Below are 22,395 nucleotides of genomic sequence, written 5' to 3'. Positions count from 1 at the left end.
ATTCACCTTTGCTCCACATGGCTTGATGCCAACCTTGCATAATGTTGACATCAAGACAGAGATGCCGACCCAGGACGGTCGCTATACCGCTCAGCATCTGCCTCTACATCTAATATTTTGATACTTTATTCTTATGGAATGTTTTTTTGTCACATCACAGGCCTTTCAATGTTGTACTTAATAATCACATAACCTCTACACTATTGTTTGCCTAGATACAAAAAAAAAGCACATTTAAAAATCGTGAATCATTAAAATGTAATTGTGATGAGTAGGGACAAATTGCCTGATAATCTGATGGAAAAAACATTAATGTTAAAGGCCACCTATTATGTCTATTTTCCCCCAATCATTTAGTGAATAATACAGCTTTATGTAAATGATCAAAATTACAAAGCACAAAATCTCACTCCAAAGTCTCCAACAGAAAAACACAATGCCTCATTTTATACTCCTGCCATTAGACACCATCCTAAAAAAATTGTATGGACTTAGTTACCAGTTAAAACCATATAATAGAGTTTATTTCAGCTCATAAAACCTCAGGAGCTGAAATCGATTATGGTAAGGGGTGTTACATTTTTCAACACATGCTCTAAATCAGCGTTCCTCAAAGCTTGCCCTGGAGGGCCAATGTGCAGGGTTTGGCTCCAACCCTGATCAAACTCACCTAGCTGTGATTTTCTAATGATCCTGAAGACATTGATTAGCTTGCTCAGGTGTGTTTGATTAGAGCTAAACTCTGCAGGAAAGTGGATCTCATGGGCCAGATTTGAGGATCTGCTCTAAATGGTTGTCCGATCAGAGCAGACTGGGCTTTTCGGAAAGACTGGCTTTATAGAGACAGGAACTAAAACAGAGAGTTTCAGGCAGTGGGAGAAAAGACGTGCTGCCACAATGAGAAAAATCATCAATATAGAGAGACCATACAGTATATAAATAGCACTTGTACCGATCCTAGACTGACTGGGATGACTCAGAGACTGGAAACAAACGAAACAAACATTGTACCCATGGTGTATCAGCAAGACGTCCTGAACAATATCTGACAAATCTCATGAGTTGTTTATTGCACAATTTGTTTTTGAGCTCTCTGTTGAAACTTCAAACAGGTGCAAACAGGTTCAAATAGGTATGATGCTTGGCACTAAAAACTCTCTTGATAAAAAACCAACGCATACATCATTGGCTATACATATCTACATTAAAGGAAGTGCTTTGCTTGTAATGATTGAAGAGGTTGTGTACTAATAAGGGAAGGCATAAAGTCAAGTGTGGTGTTGTTACAGGACTGAAGGGAATGACTTGGCCTCATCTTGATTTTTCCACTCAACTGTAAATGGCAGATTAAGGACTGGCTAAGAGGCTGTAAGAATGAGGGGAAAGGTCACAGGAAGAGAGCTTTTGAGGCTGTCACACGTGACTTCCTGTTTTTAGAAGCAGCAAGCTCGCTCGGGTTTCTCATGATGGACAGACTGGAGTAATAGACAGACAGGAGATTTTGAGGTTGCAATCACATATTGATGGCTTTGTGATTATTTTAATTGAGTGATGCCTGACCATGCACACAATGGCATGATCTTGTGGGTGCTTGCCAAGCCATGCAGTTGTTAAGATGTTTTAGGTGCATTGATATTTTAGGTGTGTTATGGGTGGTTGTTAATCAATCATCTGTGCCCATTCCCTGTTCTCCATGTGAAAATCATAAGTCCAATCACGTAAACCTCTCCTCAACAATTTGCATGATTTATTACTTATGTCTGCAGCTCAAACTAGAACAGATAAGTTGTGGAAACAGGCGTGTGTGTGTGTGTGTGTGTGTGTGTAAGTTGTTTGTGTGCTGGCCCTGGAGTTTCGAGGAAGGGCCGAACTACTTTCCATGCTCGGTTTGGCTTAATGACTCCATGAATAGCATTTCCGTGATGGGAAATTCATGGAGCAACAGTGCTGTTGGTAAAAAAAAGAAAAAAATGGAGGGAGAATGTGTGTTTACAAAACATTCAAGATGACTAATTTACATAACAAAGATAGTTCCTTGAATCTGCAGCTCATTTGACAGTCATAAAGTTAGAAAAAAACATCCAGTTTGATGATAACAAATCATCACAGATTGCCTGCCACTCAGAGTTGTATTTCCAAGAATTGACAATGACACAAGAGAGGGTCCCTCCATGTGGATATCGATGATGTTTACTCCTCCTGACTAAAGAACATCTACCCAAGCTAGCTGGCCAAAGGAGTGTGGTCAGATTTCTCTGAAATGTATTTTATACAATTTATGCATACAATAAATTCTAAATAAATTAAATGAATAATAATAATTATACATATTGAATATTATTATTACATAATAGTAACGATTTCATTTAATTTATGAATATAAATTCATTTACATTTATGGAATACATTTAAATAACTAAATAAATAAATCATATATACACAGAGAATAAAAAATGATCAATTTATTTAGTCTTATACAATTTATTGATTAATGGTGTTTGCTATAGGGCAAGAATCACTATAGCACCTGTTGCTCACAGGATTAGGGATTTGAACAAACATAACTCAACTATTTATGTTAAATACATGAATGAAACTTCAAATCATAGGGCTTACTGAGGAGAGGTGTGCTATTATTTTTCTGTACAATTATTACATGTGGAATGTTGCACCGGCAACCACCCACAACATGCTAGTAAGGTGGCAGCCAGTTTTGAACTTGCAGCACTACTCACATTTTCTGTAACTCTTTACAGTAAGGTCTCATTTGTTGACATTAATTAATGCATTAACTACTATGAACTACTAATGAGCAATATATTTTTCATAGCATTTATTAACCTTTGTTAATGGTAGTTTTTATGTCAGTTCATAGTGCAATAAATAATTTTAACAGATAATTTTGATTTAAAAAATATATTAGTAAATGTTGACATTAACATTAACTAAGATTAACTAATGGTTACATTTTCAAACTAACAGGCTGACGGGTTGTTAACGTAACTGATGATATTCAGAGAGTTAAATGACTTTGCACAAGCTGAATGGTTCATGCTGCATATGCAGCCAATACGAGAGTTGTCATAATTGAAATAATTTTAACAGATCATTTTGATTTTAAAAATATATTAGTAAATGTTGACATTAACATTGATTAAGATTAACTAATGGTTACATTTTCAAACTAAACCTTACTGTACAGTGTTATCACATTTTCTTCTTCTTCTTCCAAAAAAAAAAAAGATCTAGTGTGTTACTGCTACAGCTTGAGCCCAAAGTGAGTTGTAATTGATATTTTTCAGGTAGTCTAATCTCTGACAGACTGTGTGCCCCCTTACAATATCTATAACCTTAGGCTGAATACCAGTGTTGTGGTATGGTTTTAACATGTTTGGATGCACTGTATGCTTCAGGAAGTGTGAAACAGTGTGTAATATATTGTTCCATAGTAAGCACACCTGTAATCCTGTACTGAAATTCGCTCACGGCACAACAATTTCATTAAACTCAGTTTAAAAGTAAAATTCACTCATCCATGCTGATAATGTTAATCTAAAAAAAAAAAAAAGTACAATTTCCATGCAACACTAAAACGTCTTTTATTTAGAAATGTCACGATATGAAAATGCTGGTTTAAAACATTCTGAAAAAGTTTTAAATGGAGCTTTAAAAGAGCTTTAAATGGCAAGAAAGGGCTTGTTTCCTCTCAGGGGTCACGAAAATATTTGTTTGAAGTCAAAGGTCAAGAGTGTCTGACCTGTCTGTCTAGATATTCCCACTCTACTAGATTACAGTCATAAAACAATTCATATTTTTGCTTTTTGGCAATACTATAGGTGATCTTAATCCACTTAATCCCCTTCTGAAAAAGAAAAGTGAAGCCTACTTGTATTGAATGTACACTTGCAGGTTATAAACTAAAAAGCCACATAAGTGTAATTTTTTTACTGAACCTCAGTTTTACTTTAAAGTACATTTTAAATCATTATGCTTTAATAATCTACTGTCATGCTTTTAAAAAAGTATACTTATTTTGATGTTGACTAACATACTAAAGCACATGAAAAGTACTTGATTATAATTGTAACTGCAGTCTGTTATTCAATATTACGTTTCAAGAAATTTCAACTTCATCATAACAAATGTGTAATAACAAATATATTTAAATACATATATAAGTCCTACTTAATTAGGACAAAAAAACACTCTAAAATTCAGCTAATTCAAATTTAATCATAAATAACATGCAGTTGAGTGCCCAAAAACAACCCACTGTGGTATCTATTTTATCTATCTGTTTATTTAGTATTCTATTTTAAAGTATATTATTTCCTTAAAAAGTAATATTTTTTTTAAGTATGCTAAAGTGTACTTCTTTTTCACAAGGGCCATCAGGGATAAAGCATAAGTTACATAACATTATCCTTAGAGCAAAGTTTTGAATTGTTAATCACAATTAAATGTTGTAATTGCCTTGACATCTGAAAAACTAACAAGGTTCCATAATAGTTACATGCAAGTCGAAACAATGAATCTTCAGCGTCAGAAAGGCAGTTCTTGAGTGTGTTTAATGTAGGCTGCCGGCCTTTGAGCACGTAGCACATGAACCTCTGTGCTCCTGAAGCTGTTTCAGAGTTGTAGTTTTAGGAAATAATGCTAAGCATTTCTCACTAGGCATGTGAAAGGCATCCAGCATATCATTGACCACAAGATGTGCCTTGTCTGGTCTGCCTGATGGTCACCTGGTCACGCTGCCCCGGCAGTGGTCAATAACTCCTACCTACCCGTGTGTTTACGCACATTTAGAGACATCCAATACCACACAAGCTACACAATCTGACCTGCTTCCAGATTTGGTGTTGTCAGAAACTGTTTGTGCGTGGATCCCACTAAAAATAAATCTTTGTGAAGCATGAATGGCATCCCTATACATGTGCGGAAGGAACATACTTATCATTTAATCAACCATTATCAAACCAGTGCCAACGAAGTCTAGCTGTACATATTATGGAAATAATATACTTAAAAAGAATATGTGTGAACTGAACGTAATGTTTTCCGACACTTAACTGCAATTAAATGAAAATGTATTATAGTTTCAATTTATATTAAATACAATTAACTTTAGTTTACTTTTGACCCGCTTAGGTAGGACTTTGAAAAGGTGTAATTAACATTGTGTGTGCTCTCTTTGTACACTTAAGTGACCTTTTATTTTGTTAATATTATATTATCTGCAAATAGAGTTTTTTTAAAATATACTTTTAAGAATTGAAGTTTGCTACAAGTGCACATTCAATACAATTAAGCATGTTTCTTTTTCACAAGGGTAGTTTGAACCAATACTATTATTACTAGTATAACCATTGCACAAAGGATTCCATATCCACCATCTCTCTGCAACTTGGTTCTGGCCTTCCTGAGCAAAAGCAGTCAAGATCTACACCCGGACGTTTTGTGACATCATATTTTACAGTGGTGTACTGCAGGGCTTTGTACTGAGCCCGCTGCCATAAACCCTGTTGACCCATGACTGTGCTAGCAAACATAAAGATTATCACATCATTAAGATTGCTGATGTTACTACAGTTCAAGGACTCATCAGCAGCAATGATATGACTGCTTGAACACAAGGCCTAGTTTGACGACTACAACTCTTTTAACATCTGCAAAACAAGGAATTTGACCGTTGACTTCAGACAGCACATAGCAACTTGTTCTCCTCTGCACATCAGTGGTGAAGCAGTGCAAGTGACATAGTCTTTCCACATTTTTAAAAAAATTATTCAGAAACTGCTTAAATGTACAGTATCTGAGCTCATAAAGGCCCAGCATGATCGCTAATTGACATATGCTATACTTGCATAAATCAAGCGTAGCGTTAGTTCTGGCAGGTCACGTTAGTCAAGGGCTGCATGGATATGCAGGGAGTTCTTGCCCAGAACAGAACCATACCGCCAATCCAAACTGTATGCTAATTGTCAATCATATTTGACGATAGTGGTCCTGACAGAACTACGTTCTGAAATCTTTTTCAAACAGAGAATACCCACTAGGTTCTTGACTCTGACTTGTTATGATATCAGAAATATACATAGCCTATGTGACCCTGGACCACAAAACCAGTCATACGGGTAAATTTTTTGAAATTGACATTTAACATCATCTGAAAGGTGAATAAATAATAAAGAAGCTTTCCATTGATGTATGGTTTGTTAGGACAATATTTGGCTGAGATACAGCTATTTAAAAATCTGGAATCTGAGGGTGCAAAAAAATAAATAAATCTAAATATTGAGAAAAATTTAATTTGTCCAAATTAAGTCCTTAGTAATGCATTTTACTAATCAAAAATTACGTTTTGATATATTTACACTTGAAAATTTACTAAATATCTTCATGGAACATGATCTTTACTTAATATCCAAATGATTTTTGGCATAAAAGAAAAATCGATAAATTTGACCCATACAATGTATTGTTGGCTATTGCTACCCGTGTGACTTAAGACTGATTTTGTGGTTCAGGGTCACATATCATATATATCTGCTTATATGATATGTCTTTGATGTGTTTTGAATGCTATTATGCTGGTTTCCCCACATTAACTAGCTTCACGTCTTTCTTCCTCATTGTATTTTCTATGAAAGAACACCAGCTCCTAATACACTTCTGTGAAAAGACTATTGGGGACATTCACTCTGTCATATAACACTACAATATACAAGATTATTTTATGCAATTTAGAAAATAACGATTACACATCTCTGAAATAAACTAGCAGTGTAAATAAATGTAGATAAACTAGAGTGTACCAAAACACAAGAAGCATTGGGTTTCTGAGTCTATCCATGTCTAGACAAGAGTTTTCTCTTGTCTAATCATCAACAATGTGCAATATGGGCTGGATTGGTCTCTTGGGAATCACATATTTCATACAGACATAAAAGAGAGGAAGAGAATGGGCTTGAGCTTCAAATATGTCAGGGTTTCCTGAGGCAGGAAACCAGAAAGAGCTTGAGTGCGAGGGCAAGACAGAGTGAAGAGAGAGGGGCTCATGAAACAAGTGCTTTGGACAAGATAAACAGTTTTACCCTTATCAGTAATTGCTCTGCAGGAGAAGGGCACGTCTCAACAGATGCTTCGTGCGCACAAGAAAGTGAGCAGCACAAAAATGACGTAAATGACTTGACCCCTCTCCAACTCTACTAGACTACTGTTGGGAAAACTGCTTAAGTGGAAAAAAGCGATTAAGGGTGGGTCTGATTCATGTGATAAAGTTTGAATATTGAATCTATTTGAATATTGAATCTATTTGGAATCAAATTAAAAATTTCTCAAATTTGGACCAAAAGATAATTCGGATCTGGTTTACCAGTAACAGGACACTGGAACCCTAACAACAACCCTGGTTTTATTGACAGAGCCTTTTTTTTTATGCCAGTCAACAGATCATTGTGTTTGTCTTGAGCAAATATGAACGTCCATGTCTGTTTATCTTGCATTGATTCTCAGCTCACTTTTGGTCTCCAGTTTCCACATTTAAATCTTATCTGTAGCCAATGACTGAAAATAAACACTTAACTTGTGAAACAGTCGAAACTATGGATTTTCCATCAGATTTTTCCAATCAACTTTGTTGTATCAGAGAAAGAGAACTTTAAAGGGGTTTTGTAATGTGTTAGCTAGTCCTCTCCACCTGACAGTCTGTTCTTACTGTATAAAATAGATTTTTGCAATTTTTTAAAAAGAGAATATGAGCATCATTGCATGTGCAAAACTTGCCGCCAATGCCAAATTTGATATTTTGGATGTTCAAGTTACTGGCCCAAGTCAAGAGCTCACCTATAATTTCTAATATATCTTCAACAAATTAATATGGGATTGTTTTGCTCATTTTATGAGCTAAGGTGGAAGTCTGATTGCTTAGAAATATGTCGCATGATTTGAGGTATGATTAATGTCCGAAGATTATAATACTTCATCAAAATCCCAATAGTGATTCTTATCTAACAGAACACCACTAATTATCACAGTACTGAAGCTAAAGACACAATTATGTCTGTTGCAATGACAAGCATTTGATCTTTAGTACGGATTAATAATGTACTTAACAGTCAGAAGTTTAAATTTGTGGTTATCATTTAAGAATACTTCAAATAAACAATAGGATGCAGAAATGATAATATCATACAGTTTTTATTGAAAAGGAGTTCTCATACAAAAAAAAAAAACACTTTAATTTAGATACAAAAATGATACTTCGCGCATCGCAAATTTGCACTGCTTATAATAACAGTAACAGTCATCTTACATTCTATAAGAAACAAAACAAAACACACACAATGTTCAGGAAGATCTCCACAAGTGAAATGTTCATCAAAATGTCTTCAGGATATGTCTACACACAGTGCAGCTTCTGGTCTCGCAAATGAACGTGGTCCTAACAGACCCCGATTTTGGCACTTGAAGTATTAAGTTCTTTTTTGGCCTAATGTTCAAGTCCACAGTGGAAGAAGCAACATCAGTGGAGCCCTTTGTTAGGACGAGGTTTTGAACGCATTACAGTACAGGGTCTTAAGTTGCGCAAGCAATGCTTGATCCCTCAATGAACAATTTTGGAAGACAAGAGGAAAAACGAAATAAAAACAGGAAATCTCCCTGCGAGTAGTTATACAACAACTTGCATCCATAAAAAGTGCATTCAAATGAAAAACTAAACACTGGTAAATATATACACTGAAACTGCATGTTTTCCCTGGTTGAAAAACTCAATATACTACATTTCTGTCTTTACATTTCAGTAACTTAGAATAATATATCTCTGGAAAGCACATTAACTTAACCTCACGACCAACATAAAATCAAACAAATGTGTTGAATGTTTCTACAAATGAAATCTTCCATCCCCACAGAAAAAAAAAAACATTACGGAATGATAACGAAAATGATGAGCTAAATGCTAATGAAAGTTATACTGGGGATTATTGGAAAGTACACGACCACCATTTGGGAAAGTCTATGTGTGCTTAAATGGCTATAATGCGGCACAATCAGTTTGCGCCTCAGCAGTAATCTCAAGAAAGAGCAGCTCAAACACAGTGAAATACAGCACGCCAAACAGCCCGAGCGCCCTCTTTCAGGCCCCGAAACAGCATCAATAATATGACAGAAACATGTTTAACTTGAGTGATGCATGATATAAGATGGCTGTCAGCAATGCAGGCACAAGAGAGCTCAGACTTCACTCCTTCTTCCTCTGAACTTCGACTAGCTCATCCCGCAGAGGGGCCACTCGGGCCCCAAAATCCTCCGCTTCATCTTCACTTCCACACATCCATACGACACTTCTCAAACCAGCTCTGATCCGCATGGTGAAAGCCTGAAGTGCTTAGAGTGGAAAAGTCACCCTTTTATGTTGGGCAACAGTAATGCTCTGCCAGCTTGGTTCAGCAGACAGGAAGCATGCGGGCGTTGCCTTTGTATTCCTCCTCCACCTGAACGATAGAAGAACAAAAATTAGATTGATTTTCTATTGATATCCAGTGATCAGTATACACTACGGATATACTTTACACTCACCTCAGAATAAGCAGGGAGTGGAGGGAACTGGAATGGGGGTGCGTTCATGAAGATGGGACTGTCTCCGCCATCATAGTCATCCAATAGAGGCGTCAGAGGTTGGTCCAGGCTGCAGTCGCGTGTAACGTCGCAGTAGCTTGGCGGCACGGACGACGGCATCCGCAGGGACACCCAACTATTCGATGCATTGCTGACAGAACCATCCTGGCTGCTCATGCTGTTGGTGCGGCTACCAAAACCATTGTAGGGAACGGTCCCAATGACCAAGGGCAGCTCCAGAACTAACTTATCACTGCCAGGGATGTGCATGTAAATCTGTAGAGAACAAAAGAGCTGTAAGTAAGCGCCTAATAGTTTGTAGATGCAACACTATGATATTATAGTAATTGTGAAAGGCAGCACTCACCATTAGCGCATATTCCACCCGAATGATGTTGCAACCCAAAATGGAGGGCTTGATCTTGGGCACACGGATGCTCTTGCCCTGCCAGGCGTCGCACATGCCGGAGATGATGTGGTTGCCACGTACTGAGGAGAGTTTTTGCCTTTTGTAGATGCAACACTATGATATTATAGTAATTGTGAAAGGCAGCCCTCACCATTAGCGCATATTCCACCCGAATGATGTTGCAACCCAAAATGGAGGGCTTGATCTTCGGCACACGGATGCTCTTGCCCTGCCAGGCGTCACACATGCCGGAGATGATGTGGTTGCCACGTACTGAGGAGAGTTTTTGCCTGAAGACCTTGGTGCGGCCGTTGGCCTGGTAGGTGTGCTTGGCGACGATGGCCGCTTTGGGTACCACGATGCGAGAGCAGGTGTTCTCAAATTTGGCATCGATGCAGATCTCTTCACCCTCGCAGAAGCCACGCCTGTCGATTTTGGCGTTCAGAGCGACCTGGCCGTCTGGGATGAACATGCAGGTGACCTTCTTCTCCTTCATGCCTCCAGTAGGGGACTGTTGGATGGAAAACAGAAATGATGAGGACATAGTTCATTGTTATGCTCAAGGAACCACAAAGATTGCAATCAAAGTGCACACATACCACAAAAACGATTTCAAACAGTAAAAGCAAAGTTGCCACAGCTCCAAAAGTAGAAAAATATTTATTTATGTTTTCACCACAAGTGATGCTCAAGGAACCACCAATAATCAGAAATTTGAAACGCCCAATCAGAAGTGAAGACATGATTTGTGGCCTACAGCTCAAGTGAATTACTGATATGAGGAACTCACCAGCAAGTCTGGGGTGTTGACATCCAAGGGCTCCTCAACCTCAAAGTGCTTCTTACACTCCAGGGCGGGCTGAGCGGGTCTTTCCATCAGAGCCTTCACGAAGTATTGAACATGCCCAAACTTGCCCTTGTAGGAAGACACCAGTTGTCTGTTGAGAAATAACACTTGTATTAATTAACCAACAAACGACTTAGAAGGAAATGCATGCCAGGAGCTGGTCAACTGGAATGCTTACCCTTGTTGAGGAAGCTCAAAGCCAAATGAGTATCCATACTTGTTGCCAGGACGGAGGATGACCGAACCATCTGTGTCTGTGAGAAGATAAAACATACAAGTTTTGAAGAGTTCTAAGAGATCATGATACAAACAAATGAAACAAACCCATTAAAAACAAAGGAACCCCCCTTACTATGAACTACCAGTGTGACTTCACTATCAGTTAAGACCTTTTGTTGAGCTGTTTTTAAACTAGAACTATTTTCACATAAATTAACACATTACTGTAACACATTTATTTAAAATATCCAGTATGTATTCTTTTTTCACAGTGTCACATTCCAACATCAGCATCATCTCAACAAACCCACCTACCAAAGCAAAGTCAGCTTTAAACACGCACTTAAAACAGTTTAAGCTCACCTGCTGGATGGTCATCCAGGTGCACAAGGTCTTCATACTTCAGATAGTCAACTTCTTCACGACATCTCTGTTTGCCTTTGGCGTACTCCACTTTAGCGCATCCGACTCCCAGGACCTTCATGGCCATCACCCTGGTCACCTCCGACACCTCCACCAAGATCTTCCCGGCCACTTTATCTCCACTGCAGTAAAAGGTCTTGGATGGGTCGTTGAAGGCGATCTCGAAGACCTTGATTCCTTTTGTCATCGCCACCATTGTGTTGTTTTATAAACTTCCAAGCCGCAACGAAATTAAGATACGCGTCTAAAAGTTGGTAACGTTAATTCAACCAGATATTTAGTAGTCCTTCAAAAGTGCGTCCAAAAAGCTTGACCTGGTATGAAATGCAGCAAAACCAGTGCTTTATGTAAATTCACAATTCACCGACTCCTCTCTCGCATGGTCAGTTTAGGAGCTTTGAGCACGCTGGGGCTAGGCTAGGGTTTTATACCCAGACGAGTCTGCCAGTGACTCACTCGGCTTGTTTACCACTTCAGCTGTTCATGTGGAAGCGGTATGCACAGCATGGCTCAGCGCATGCACAGCGCTCCCATTGGTCGAAATTCGCTGTTCGTGTCGTCACCAGCCAATCAGCGGCCAGAAGCGACGCGTGGACACCTCGTGGCTGAGAGCGCCGAGCGAGTGCGCAGCAGCTGCAGGAAGAGGAAGGGAGGAGGCGCTGGAGGAGTGACTCCGCGGATGAAGTCTGAACAAAGGAGCGGGGTGTAGCAAGAGCATGCCCAACAATTTAGAGAACCAATGAGAAATTCAACCGAAAACTTCACTGTGTGCTACGTGCACCGTTTGGATGTACTAGAACACAGCTGAGGCGGTATTCCCCCGAAACAAACTCAAGCCTAGTTTAACAACATCCGCCGACTAATAAGAAAGCACTTGACTGCGTTTACAAGATTAGTGCTGACCTCGAAACCGCATACTACTCTTGCTATCAATATGCATTTATACACGTTTATACATACAGTGGTGGTGGCCAAAATTATTAGAGCACTAGTATTTTCAGTCACCAGCTAAAAATGGTTTTAAGTCAGTTATTTCTATCTTTTGCTGTAGTGTGTCAGTAGGAAATATCAGTTTACATTTCCAAACATTCATTTCCCTAAAAAAGGTTTTCACTTATAAAGCTCTAAAAAACCTTACTGACTGCTGTTTTAGCGCACTTCCTGAAAATATGGAAATAATAAATAAATAAAGGGTCTCAATTAAATATGAGCAGTTTCACATGGTTAGTGGAAACTGTCACATGACCAAAGCAGTTTAATTCCTGTTTGCACCTCGAGAAGATGATGGCTGCATCAAAGCTCCAAAACGAACGCATGTTAATAAAGATATGACAAAGATTTTTGGTACACAGTATCTTTAAGGTGTCTAGTATAAATATATGAATTCACATTTTTGTTGTGTGTAGTCATCGAATGAGTAAATTCTTGATGGTCACAATAGTGATAACAGTGAACTTAGGTATACAATATATAAATCCAATTGCAGTTGTTAGTGAAAATTGCACTAAAATGTTGCAATGACAAAATATTGCATTAAATTAAAAGTTCAAATGTTACAAATAAGTTACAATGTTGATGTTGTAAAACTGGGAGCACTATTATAACATTTTATGATATATGTTACAAAAAGTAATAATTTTGAAATATGTTGATGATTGTATTTGTTTGTCTTTTATCTCAGTATTCTTATCAATGTTGTATAGGGTTTTTTATGCATAATGGTAACCCTAGAATGTGATCAAGCTGTTTAAAAAAGCTGGGCTAAGATATATAACAATTTTTATGACTGCAGAAATATAATTCAGTAGGCTATAAACATTATCCCACCAGTCACAATTGTGACCGACCATAAAACAATATTTCACACACTTTTCCCAAAAATAATTATTGACTATTTTAAAGGGTTACTAATAACAATTTGGGATTAAACGGGTTAATTGTAATAATCCAGTGAGATTTGTTTCTGACAAACAGCCAGTGCTGCACACAGAGATCTGATCTGATCATCATCAGTCTGTCTGAGATCACATGAAGAAACAGAACAAACTGAGACAGACTCAATCCAGAACAACTGTGCCAACGTCTCCAAGACGCTTCAAGAAACCTACCCGCAAAGCTACAGTACTGTTAACAGTTTTAGGCACTTGTGTAAAAATGCTGTAAAATGAGGATGCTGTCAAAAATAATGTCATAAATAGATTTTCTTTATCAATTAACTTCTATTAACTAAATTAAATCAACATTTGGTGTGAGCATCCTTTGCGTTTAAAGCAGCTTTTGCCCTCGGTGCACTTGCAGATAGTTTTTCAGGTAGCTTTGCAGGTGGGTCTCTTGAAGCGTCTCGGAGACGTTGGCACAGTTGTTCTGGATTGAGTCTGTCTCAGTTTGTTCTGTTTCTTCATGTGATCTCAGACAGACTGATGATGATCAGATCAGATCTCTGTGTGCAGCACTGGCCGTTTGTCAGACAAAAATCTCACTTGAATAAACTTGTTCAACATCTTATGATATATTCTACAATAATGCAAGTTTATAGTTGCATATGGCTTAAGTTTAAGTCTATGGTTTAAGTCTAATTTTCATCTGTAGACTCAAGCCTACCCTAAAAAAAGCAAACATAGCATCTTATAAAAAATAGGGGATAACACACACACACACACACACACACACACACAAATATACATGTATATATACAAGCAACATAATCCCACACATAAATCATACTAAAAACATTGTATTGTAGAAAAATGTATCTAAACTCATATTGTGCTATTGAGCTGACCTCAAACAGTCTACACAATAAATAAATAATAATAATAATAATTATAATAAATAATAATTTAGTTAACGACCATTTCCAGACGGCTCTTTTTGGCTGTGGAAAAATATAGGCCTCTCTGCCTCAATCTGACGGCAAAGACCCATATCACGGGAAAGTGTTTCTACTCCACACAAGTGCTCTGTTTACTGGAGAGTAGATCTCTTCACCCAAGGGACCATTTAACATGAATATGATTGACTTGTGAATTTGATGATAATTTGTGAACAATTAAAGAGTAGGCTTGGCAAAAATAACGAGAACAGTGAGCAACAGCGCCTCCCACTGGAAGAAAGATTGCCGGGTTGACTGTAACATTGGCTCCCTCTGCTGGTCACACTTGCGTATAGCACAATCAAATGGAAAAATCTGTCAAAATAATTTGAAAATATTTTTATATTCATATAAAAAAAAAAACATTTTAAATTGAATGAAATAGGTATAAATAAAGAAAAAATTAAATTCATGTGCTGTGTCATTTTTGGGTGAACTGTATTAATTTAACAGATATTTCTCTGCACTGTAAGCCGCAAACGATACCTTGACACTTGATTGAAACTGACCTCCCATGGCATGCAATTCATCTAAATGTAAATGTTAAACGTGAGTACACAGCATATATATTATGATCACATGACAGTAAACATTCCAGATAAGGTTTTTTTGGGGACTTCTTTCAGTCTAACAGTAAGAGGCAGTGATTTTCTTAGAAAGTCAGTTGTCCCTTCTCACACCTGTGAAAAATAATTTTGCTACTATATTATATCACTTAAAAAATAGTGATATAAACTGCCGTATGTGCGATTTAAATGACTTTAAGATTTACTATAAGATGACTAGATTTTATATTTAAGTATTATTTATTAAACCGATTTGATTAATTAATTGATTAATAAATAAAAATATTTTTTGGATCAATGAAAACATTAACTTCGTTTTATTTCAGCTTTCTTCTTCTTCTACTTATTATTATTATTATTATTATTATTTCTGTATCATATTGCCGTTTAATGAATGAATGAATACCTTTATTGTCATTATCCAACTGTACAACGAAATTGAAAAGGGGCCAACGGGTTTTAAACACTCTGTTTATAACTTTAATAATAAATGGTTGAAAAGACTTTTTTTGGTGTCCTACATCAACACAACTGACAGTTGCTAGTAGCAACCATAGAGCGCAGTACTTCCAGGTGAGAAGTCACTTAAAAGTCTCTCAAATATGGCTGCCCCCTTGGAGTTGTTCTGTTGGAAAGGCGATTATGGATTACCTTCAGTAGATGTCGACTGTTTAACTGTGCTGGTAAGAGAGAAACACACCGGTTGGATGTATATCGCAGTAGTTTTGCGGTAAATGTGTTGTAGTTGTGTGTCGGTTGTCAGGAGCGATGGGCGGTGACTTACAGCGCGCGTGATGGACGGTGTCTGAGTCACACATGTCTGTATGGGCTCATGCTTTAAACTCTCATATATTAAACAATTGTATATATGATAAAATATCGAACGATCCTCTTGGTTCAGTGGATGAGTTACAGCAATTACAGTAATTTTAAGGATCATAAATGAATTACACTAGGTCAGCTACACTGCTATAGGTGTATGTTATTCCGATCATGTTCATGTTTCATGATCAGTGTCACAAACAATTGATTAGTGGCCTAGTAATAATATAGAATCTTAAATTTTCCTAATATTTAATTGTTTAAAATATATATAAAAATGGAAATCTTATTTCATAATATATTTTAAATGAAAAATGAATTAATATTTTAGGATTATATTTACAATTATTATATTATTGCGACATTCAAATGTATAATACTGTGATGTTGTTTGTCATTTTTAAATGAGAATGACTGATATTAAGTTCCCCTTAAGATTATTTATTAATTACTTAATTTTGACAGTAAATCCATTAGCATACCTTTTTTTTTCTCGACAAAGACTGTATGTTTGACTATAGAGCATCTTAAAGGAATAGTCCTCACCCTCAGGTCATCCAAAATGTAGAGTTTGTTTCTTCATGGGAACAGATTTGGAGAAATGTAGCATTACATCACTTGCTCATCAATGGATGCTCTGCAGTGAATGGGTGCCGTCAGAATGAGAGTCCAAACAGCTGATAAAAACATCACAGTACCTCTGTACTGGAGCACCACTCCAGTCCATCAGTGAACATCTTGTGAAGTGAAAAGCTGCATGTTTGCAAGAAACAAATCCATCAAGATGATTTTAACTTTAGTCTAAAATACGAATCCTCTATCTTGAGTTCTCTATATTGCTTTCTGCAGTGAAAAAGTAATCTCTGTTTATAAGTGAAAACAGTTCTAAACAAATATGAGGTGGATTTTGATGCATTTTTCACTGGAGGAAGCATTATTATGGATTATGGACTCATATTTTATATATTATATTTTGGCCAAAAGTGATGGCTAAGAAGTTGAAAACATCTTAGTGGTGGATTTGTTTCTTTAAAAAAAAAAAACAGCTGTTTGGACTCTCATTCTGACGGCACCCATTCACTGCAGAGGATCCACTGGTGAGCAATGCTAAATTTCTCTAAATCATCAAATTGTCAGTTTTGGTTGAGCTACTGCTTTAAGGAGGGCACAAGCAAATGTCTTATTGTTACACTGATCCTCCACCCCCTTAAAAGCAGAGATGATGAGTGTTCACATCTAATATAAAACTCCCATTGTTTTTTTTTAATCAATAATAGTGTGCAGTGGCCATGTGTGTCTGTTATCACTTGTCTGTGTTTGTGTACACTCAGTGTGGATGATGGTAGAGAAAGACAGGATTATCTGCTGACCGACACAGCTGTCTAAACAGCCAGCGGTTTGTGTGTGCTGGGAGTGAAGGGTCCTGTAGTGCGGAGATCCAAACTCCCCAAACACAAAAACAAACAGTAACCGAGAGCTTCTCATGTTTCCCGACAGTGACGGGAAGAGAAACGAAGCTTCGGGATTTCAGGAAAAACTGGGAATCACATTGAAAATTGCTTTGTTGGAATATGTTAGATAAAACTATTCTTAAAAAGTGAAAGGCCAAAAAAAAAAAAAAGTGGTGCGTTCAATAATTTTACTGCTTTTTCTTATTTCCTGAAGTTGAGCATTTCTTTTTAATTTTCATTTATGCATTTGGCAAAGGCTTTTATCCAAAGATACATACATTGCCCATTTTTCTTGGGATTCAGAAGACAACAGGCTCTAGAGTTTTTCACTGGATGAAGTGTTATGGATTGTGTATTTTGGCCAGAACAGTGGCTTAAATTAGTTAAATTATTTCACACATTTCCTGGGAATCAATCCCATGATGTTGGTCCAAGCACCGCCCAATTAGCCAGGAAGAGGTCGTCTGACTGACATGTAAAGTGACCAATCCCAGTTGTTCTGTTCGACATCACGTTTACAGATTAAATAGCTTCTTTCATGTTTACCTGAGGGGAGGATCCAAAGGGTTGGCCGAATCTGCAAAATCTTGTCAGTAAACGTGCAAAAACATCTCTTTTAAGTGCCTCAAACAACAACAGCAAAAAAAGCTTGAATATCTTTTAAAGTTTCTGTGCTTTGAACTTCACAAACATTGATTAAATCAAACATTTAGTTGCTCCTCTCAAGCATTCATTGCTGCAGTATTGGAAAACCTTTTGAAGTCAGCCAATCAAATTCAAACTTTTGTCTTCACAAAAGTGTTTCTAGTTTTTGTGTGTTAATTACTTGCATAATTGATTAAATTTCACACTAGACGACTAAATAATGTCTAACGTTAACTAATCACTGGCTAATACACTGATAGATTTCATTTTTAGTTGTTATGCCTTCAAATCATGCCTTTTTGTGAATAGAAACTGATTTGTTTTGGAATATCCATATAATTTGTGTATCTGTCTATCTAGATTATATATATATATGGTGATTCAATTGCCAAGTTGTGCGTAGAGTTGTGACAGTTGTTCAGTCAAAACTAGCAGTTGAGATAGAAAATTGAAGTAGCCTATTTAACAAGATAACCAAGTTGTGGGTTTAGTGCCAAAGGGTTTCGCTTAGACTGTAACATAAAACCTTCATTCATGTTTTTCTAAGATCATCTGTACGTTTCGGAGCAGTAGCACATGAATAAGTGGGCCAGTGGGCTTTACTCGACGAGGTGAGCATTGCTTTAACTGCAGCCAGACTCTTTCTCAGGCCCTTTTCAGGTTACCAGATTAAGCCATGCATCTCAACCGATATCATGTTGTGTTTATATCTATTTTATTACTGGTTTCAACTCTTTATTGTCCCATGTCATCTTAAATTTTGGGATGCATGATTTATTTCTGTTCCAGACATGCTATTACTCTTGTACTCTCTTAGTTTTACATAAACAAAGAAAAGATAAACTATGAATTCTTTTCCTGCTAAATGCCTTGTCAGCACGGCAGTCAGAAGCCGCAAACCACACTGGAATTTACAGAGCGGCAGCGCTGCCGTTTGATCTTCTTTAATGGTACTGTCGAGACTGGCTGGAAATAAGATGCTATCTCAGGTCTGAGCTGATTTTTCCTCCTCCAGCCTTGTCTTCGCTCAGAGATGTGACTTTCATAAATTCCTCTGAGTGTGAGAGATGATTGACGTCTCCTTGCTCAATTTAATGCAGCTGACTGCAAAATGTTGTTTACTAACAGGGCTTGGAGTGAGTCCAGGATTTAATTTCCCCCGCTGGCAAACATGAGACCCTCTCAGACACTAACTCAAGTCAGCACATTTTTGGACGGCACAATTCGTGATTTACAGATTGAGCCCCTCAATGTCTCAATAGCAGTTTAGCAATGCTCAGATGATCCAGCACTACTATTAATCAACTGCTTTTCCATTTTTTACACACACACACACACACACACACACACACACATATATATATATACGTGTATGTATGTATGTGTGTGTGTGTGTAAATGTGTTTAATGAAATAAATACATAAATATATATATATATGTGTGTGTGTAAATGTGTTTTATGAAATAAATAAATACATCAATAAATAAATGACACTCATTTTAAGCACATTATTGAACTGTTTAAACATTTTAACAGAAAAAGGCAGCTTGTTGTCAAAGCAAAATTTCTAATTTTTACTGAAAATAACTAAAGCTAAATCTGAAAAACCCCAACACACACACACACACACACACACACACACACACACATATATATATATATGTGTATGTATGTATGTGTGTGTGTGTAAATGTGTTTAATGAAATAAATACATAAATATATATATATATGTGTGTGTGTGTAAATGTGTTTTATGAAATAAATAAATACATCAATAAATAAATATGACACTCATTTTAAGCACATTATTGAACTGTTTAAACATTTTAACAGAAAAAGGCAGCTTGTTGTCAAAGCAAAATTTCTAATTTTTACTGAAAATAACTAAAGCTAAATCTGAAAAACCCCATTTATATAGACATACTGTAAAAACTAATAAAAGTGCACAAAATTAATAAAACTTTAACTAAAAATAAAATAAATACTATAATATTCTCAGTGATACTAAAATAACATTGATTCACACATACAATGACTTGAATACACCTTTAAGCAAAAAAAAAAAAAAAAGTCACGGTGATACAATTTTCCTAATATTGAAATGAAGGGAAAAAACGCTTCATTATAAGAATGAAAAGGGGGAAAAAAAGAAGAACATTTTTATGCCAAGGAGTAATTTGGTATAATGGTTAGTTCTTACAAATTTCATACAAACAAAACTGCAAACAAAATGTTTACAGGCCAAAAATCACTAAAAAGACTGTGTTGACAAGGTCTGGGTCCTGATTATTTACAAATTGTTCCTATACACTAAAAATATGATTTTTCAAATAAAACAAATACATAAATTAAACATATCAATGGAGTGCATTTTAAAAGAAAATAATGTTTAAATTTGTTTATGAATAGTTTTTCACTGTACTTGGGATAAAATTGGGATTTTACTCCCAGAAATCAACTGTAAGACTTTGTTGCTTAAGACTTTTTAATTTGTAGCTTGCCATGAATGAGTTAATTCTGTGTTTTCTCTGTCTTTTTGTTCTCTTAGGCCTATGCCAAGTTTGCTGGTGCTCCTCTTAAAGTTCACAAAATCACCAACCCATGGAGAAGCCCTACAGGTGAGTTTTCTGCCAGAATCATGTCAGGCTTCACTGGTCATCTGACACACGAAGCTGTTAAAGTGAGCTACTGCCAAAGACTGAATGACAGCTTGTATGTATGCGGCACGAGGGAACCTTAGACTGGTCATTGCACCCTCTTTCAGTTTGGGTCAGAGTTCAAAAGGTCATAGGTTAATGGTTCAAGCATCCACTGACTTCTGGAACCCTTTGAGGAGAGCGTTAGGTTTGAATACACTTGTACTTAAGGGAGTGTGTTGAATTGTTCTCAAATTTTCTCAAGTAGAGTTAACATGCGAGTTGTTTTCTCCTCCAAAAGGTACTCTGCCTGCTCTGAAGACCAGGGAAGGAGGAAGCATCTCCCAACCCAGTAAGATCATCATTCATCTCAGGAAACAGGTGAACAACCTCCCTCTCAACCTTCAGAGAGAGGCCAACAAAACACACACAAACACACACACACACACTCAACAGGTGAGGATTAGACCCTAAAGCTCCTTGGCATCTAAATCAAGATCTGCATCCTCAGAAAACAGGTGAAGGATTTTCCTTGAAGATGCTAAGCAGGTTGTGAGAGAGTGTTGAGTGATGAAAAGACAGCTGTTCTGAAGCTCTTTTTAAAGGAAATAGTTAGTAACATCTGGAGTTAGACCTGGAAACCTGTACCCAGAATGCATATGTTCAAACATACATTAAAAACGGCAAGACAGTGTTTTCTCATGTATTTGATTTGCTCCTATTGGAATTCTGACATGGTGATTAAATGAAGAGCAAAACATAAACATAAATTTTGGGCTCAGTAAGATAATTTTATTTTATTTTTAAAGAAGATAATACTTTTATCTAGCAAGGATGCATTTAATTTTTAAAAAGACATTTACAACAGACATTTGTATATATATATATATATATATATATATATATAGCATAAAAAGTCTGCCACATTTTTAAAGTCTGAATGCATATGAAACATGAAGTAGAAAGTTAACTTAAATTATACTCTGAGAGACAAATGTGCCAAATACTTGCATTTTAAAAGAGTACCTGTCTGTCAGGTTATGTCACTTTTTATTATTTTATAAAGAAAATAATTCAGATTACTCTTGACATTGTTGGTGATGTAAGTTGTTGTAGCTGTGAGGAGAGCGGTCTCCCAGTAACAGCTTCTGGTTTGTTTTAAAGGCGGTGGGTATGGCATGACCTTTTATAGCTTGTTAGTGGTGAACTAAGAGTGTGCACAGCATGTCTGAGTTACCCCCGTGAAAGAGACATGGAAATTGACTAATTTTATTGCTTGAAACCTTCCGTTGTTGTGTCCATTTAGTCCTTAAGAGGGTTTTTGGCTTCGTATTAGACATCCAGAAATGTTTAAACACATCATGGTCAGTTACATTCACTGCTTACAGTTACATTAACAACTGCTGTGATGCTGCAGCTGCTGCTTTGATTGTTAGTCACTGCTTTTTCAGTAGACAAACAATATAGTACAATTCAGTGCAAATGTGATGAGTGCTTTTAAATACTGTCTCTTGTGTTTCAGAAGTACAATGCAGACTATGATCTATCAGCAAAGGAGGGCGCAGATACGCTTGCCTTTGTCTCCCTACTGGAGGAGAAACTGCTACCTGCGCTGGTGAGGATTGAGCAGCAAAAGACAATAAAATAGATATATCACTATATGGACAAAACTATTGGGACATACCTCTTATACACTGCAAAAATGATTTTCTAGTACAAATATCTACAAATTCTTGAATCAGGAAGCATTTACTTAACAAGTATGACCCTGTTCCCCTCACACACACACACACACACACACACACAACACGACGCGTTACTCGGCGCTGCGCAAAACCCCGCAGTTGAACAGTCAATAGCAAATACTTAAACTAGTAACAAAA

The 22,395-nt window shown here is 36.9% G+C and overlaps 2 protein-coding genes across 3 annotated transcripts in view; one reads left to right on the top strand and one right to left on the bottom strand.

Annotated features, from left to right (window-relative positions):
* Window positions 1–8,286: 8,286 nt before the first annotated feature.
* Window positions 8,287–11,967, bottom strand: LOC107738596 (thioredoxin-interacting protein-like). Of its 2 annotated transcripts, XM_016550365.1 has the most exons (7): window positions 11,460–11,967; window positions 11,056–11,131; window positions 10,821–10,968; window positions 10,321–10,541; window positions 9,989–10,127; window positions 9,583–9,897; window positions 8,287–9,497 (listed from the first exon to the last, which is right to left on the bottom strand). In XM_016550365.1, exons 1-7 carry the CDS (start codon window positions 11,713–11,715, stop codon window positions 9,450–9,452), a joined length of 1,203 nt encoding a protein of 400 aa, XP_016405851.1. In that variant the 5' UTR covers window positions 11,716–11,967; the 3' UTR covers window positions 8,287–9,449. The 2 variants fall into 2 exon arrangements, with proteins under 2 accessions (XP_016405851.1, XP_016405850.1); XM_016550364.1 differs by lacking the exon at window positions 9,989–10,127 and having other exon boundaries at window positions 10,182–10,541.
* A 3,544-nt stretch (window positions 11,968–15,511) lies between these two features.
* Window positions 15,512–22,395, top strand: part of LOC107738601 (metaxin-1-like) — a 15,499-nt gene continuing 8,615 nt past the window's right edge. The window contains exons 1-4 of the mRNA XM_016550369.1: window positions 15,512–15,640; window positions 20,425–20,494; window positions 20,814–20,893; window positions 22,035–22,127. Coding sequence (XP_016405855.1) covers window positions 15,560–15,640; window positions 20,425–20,494; window positions 20,814–20,893; window positions 22,035–22,127 — 324 coding nt within the window. The 5' untranslated portion in view covers window positions 15,512–15,559. The remainder of the gene's footprint in view (window positions 15,641–20,424; window positions 20,495–20,813; window positions 20,894–22,034; window positions 22,128–22,395) is intronic.

This window comes from Sinocyclocheilus rhinocerous, unplaced genomic scaffold, assembly GCF_001515625.1.
Source record: "Sinocyclocheilus rhinocerous isolate Xijiao unplaced genomic scaffold, SAMN03320098_v1.1 scaffold525, whole genome shotgun sequence".
NCBI classification, from domain to species: domain Eukaryota; kingdom Metazoa; phylum Chordata; class Actinopteri; order Cypriniformes; family Cyprinidae; genus Sinocyclocheilus; species Sinocyclocheilus rhinocerous.
This window is presented reverse-complemented; position numbering and strand designations above follow the sequence as displayed.

Excerpts from the sequence above, each read along its gene's own strand:
- LOC107738596 (XM_016550364.1), bottom strand. The coding sequence starts at position 11,715 with ATGGTGGCGATGACAAAAGGAATCAAGGTCTTCGAGATCGCCTTCAAC. Across the intron at positions 10,969-11,055 it reads TTTGAGCTTCCTCAACAAGG|ACAACTGGTGTCTTCCTACA; the intron begins GTAAGCATTCCA and ends ATTTCTCAACAG. Across the intron at positions 9,898-10,181 it reads GGGTGGAATATGCGCTAATG|ATTTACATGCACATCCCTGG; the intron begins GTGAGGGCTGCC and ends TGTTCTCTACAG.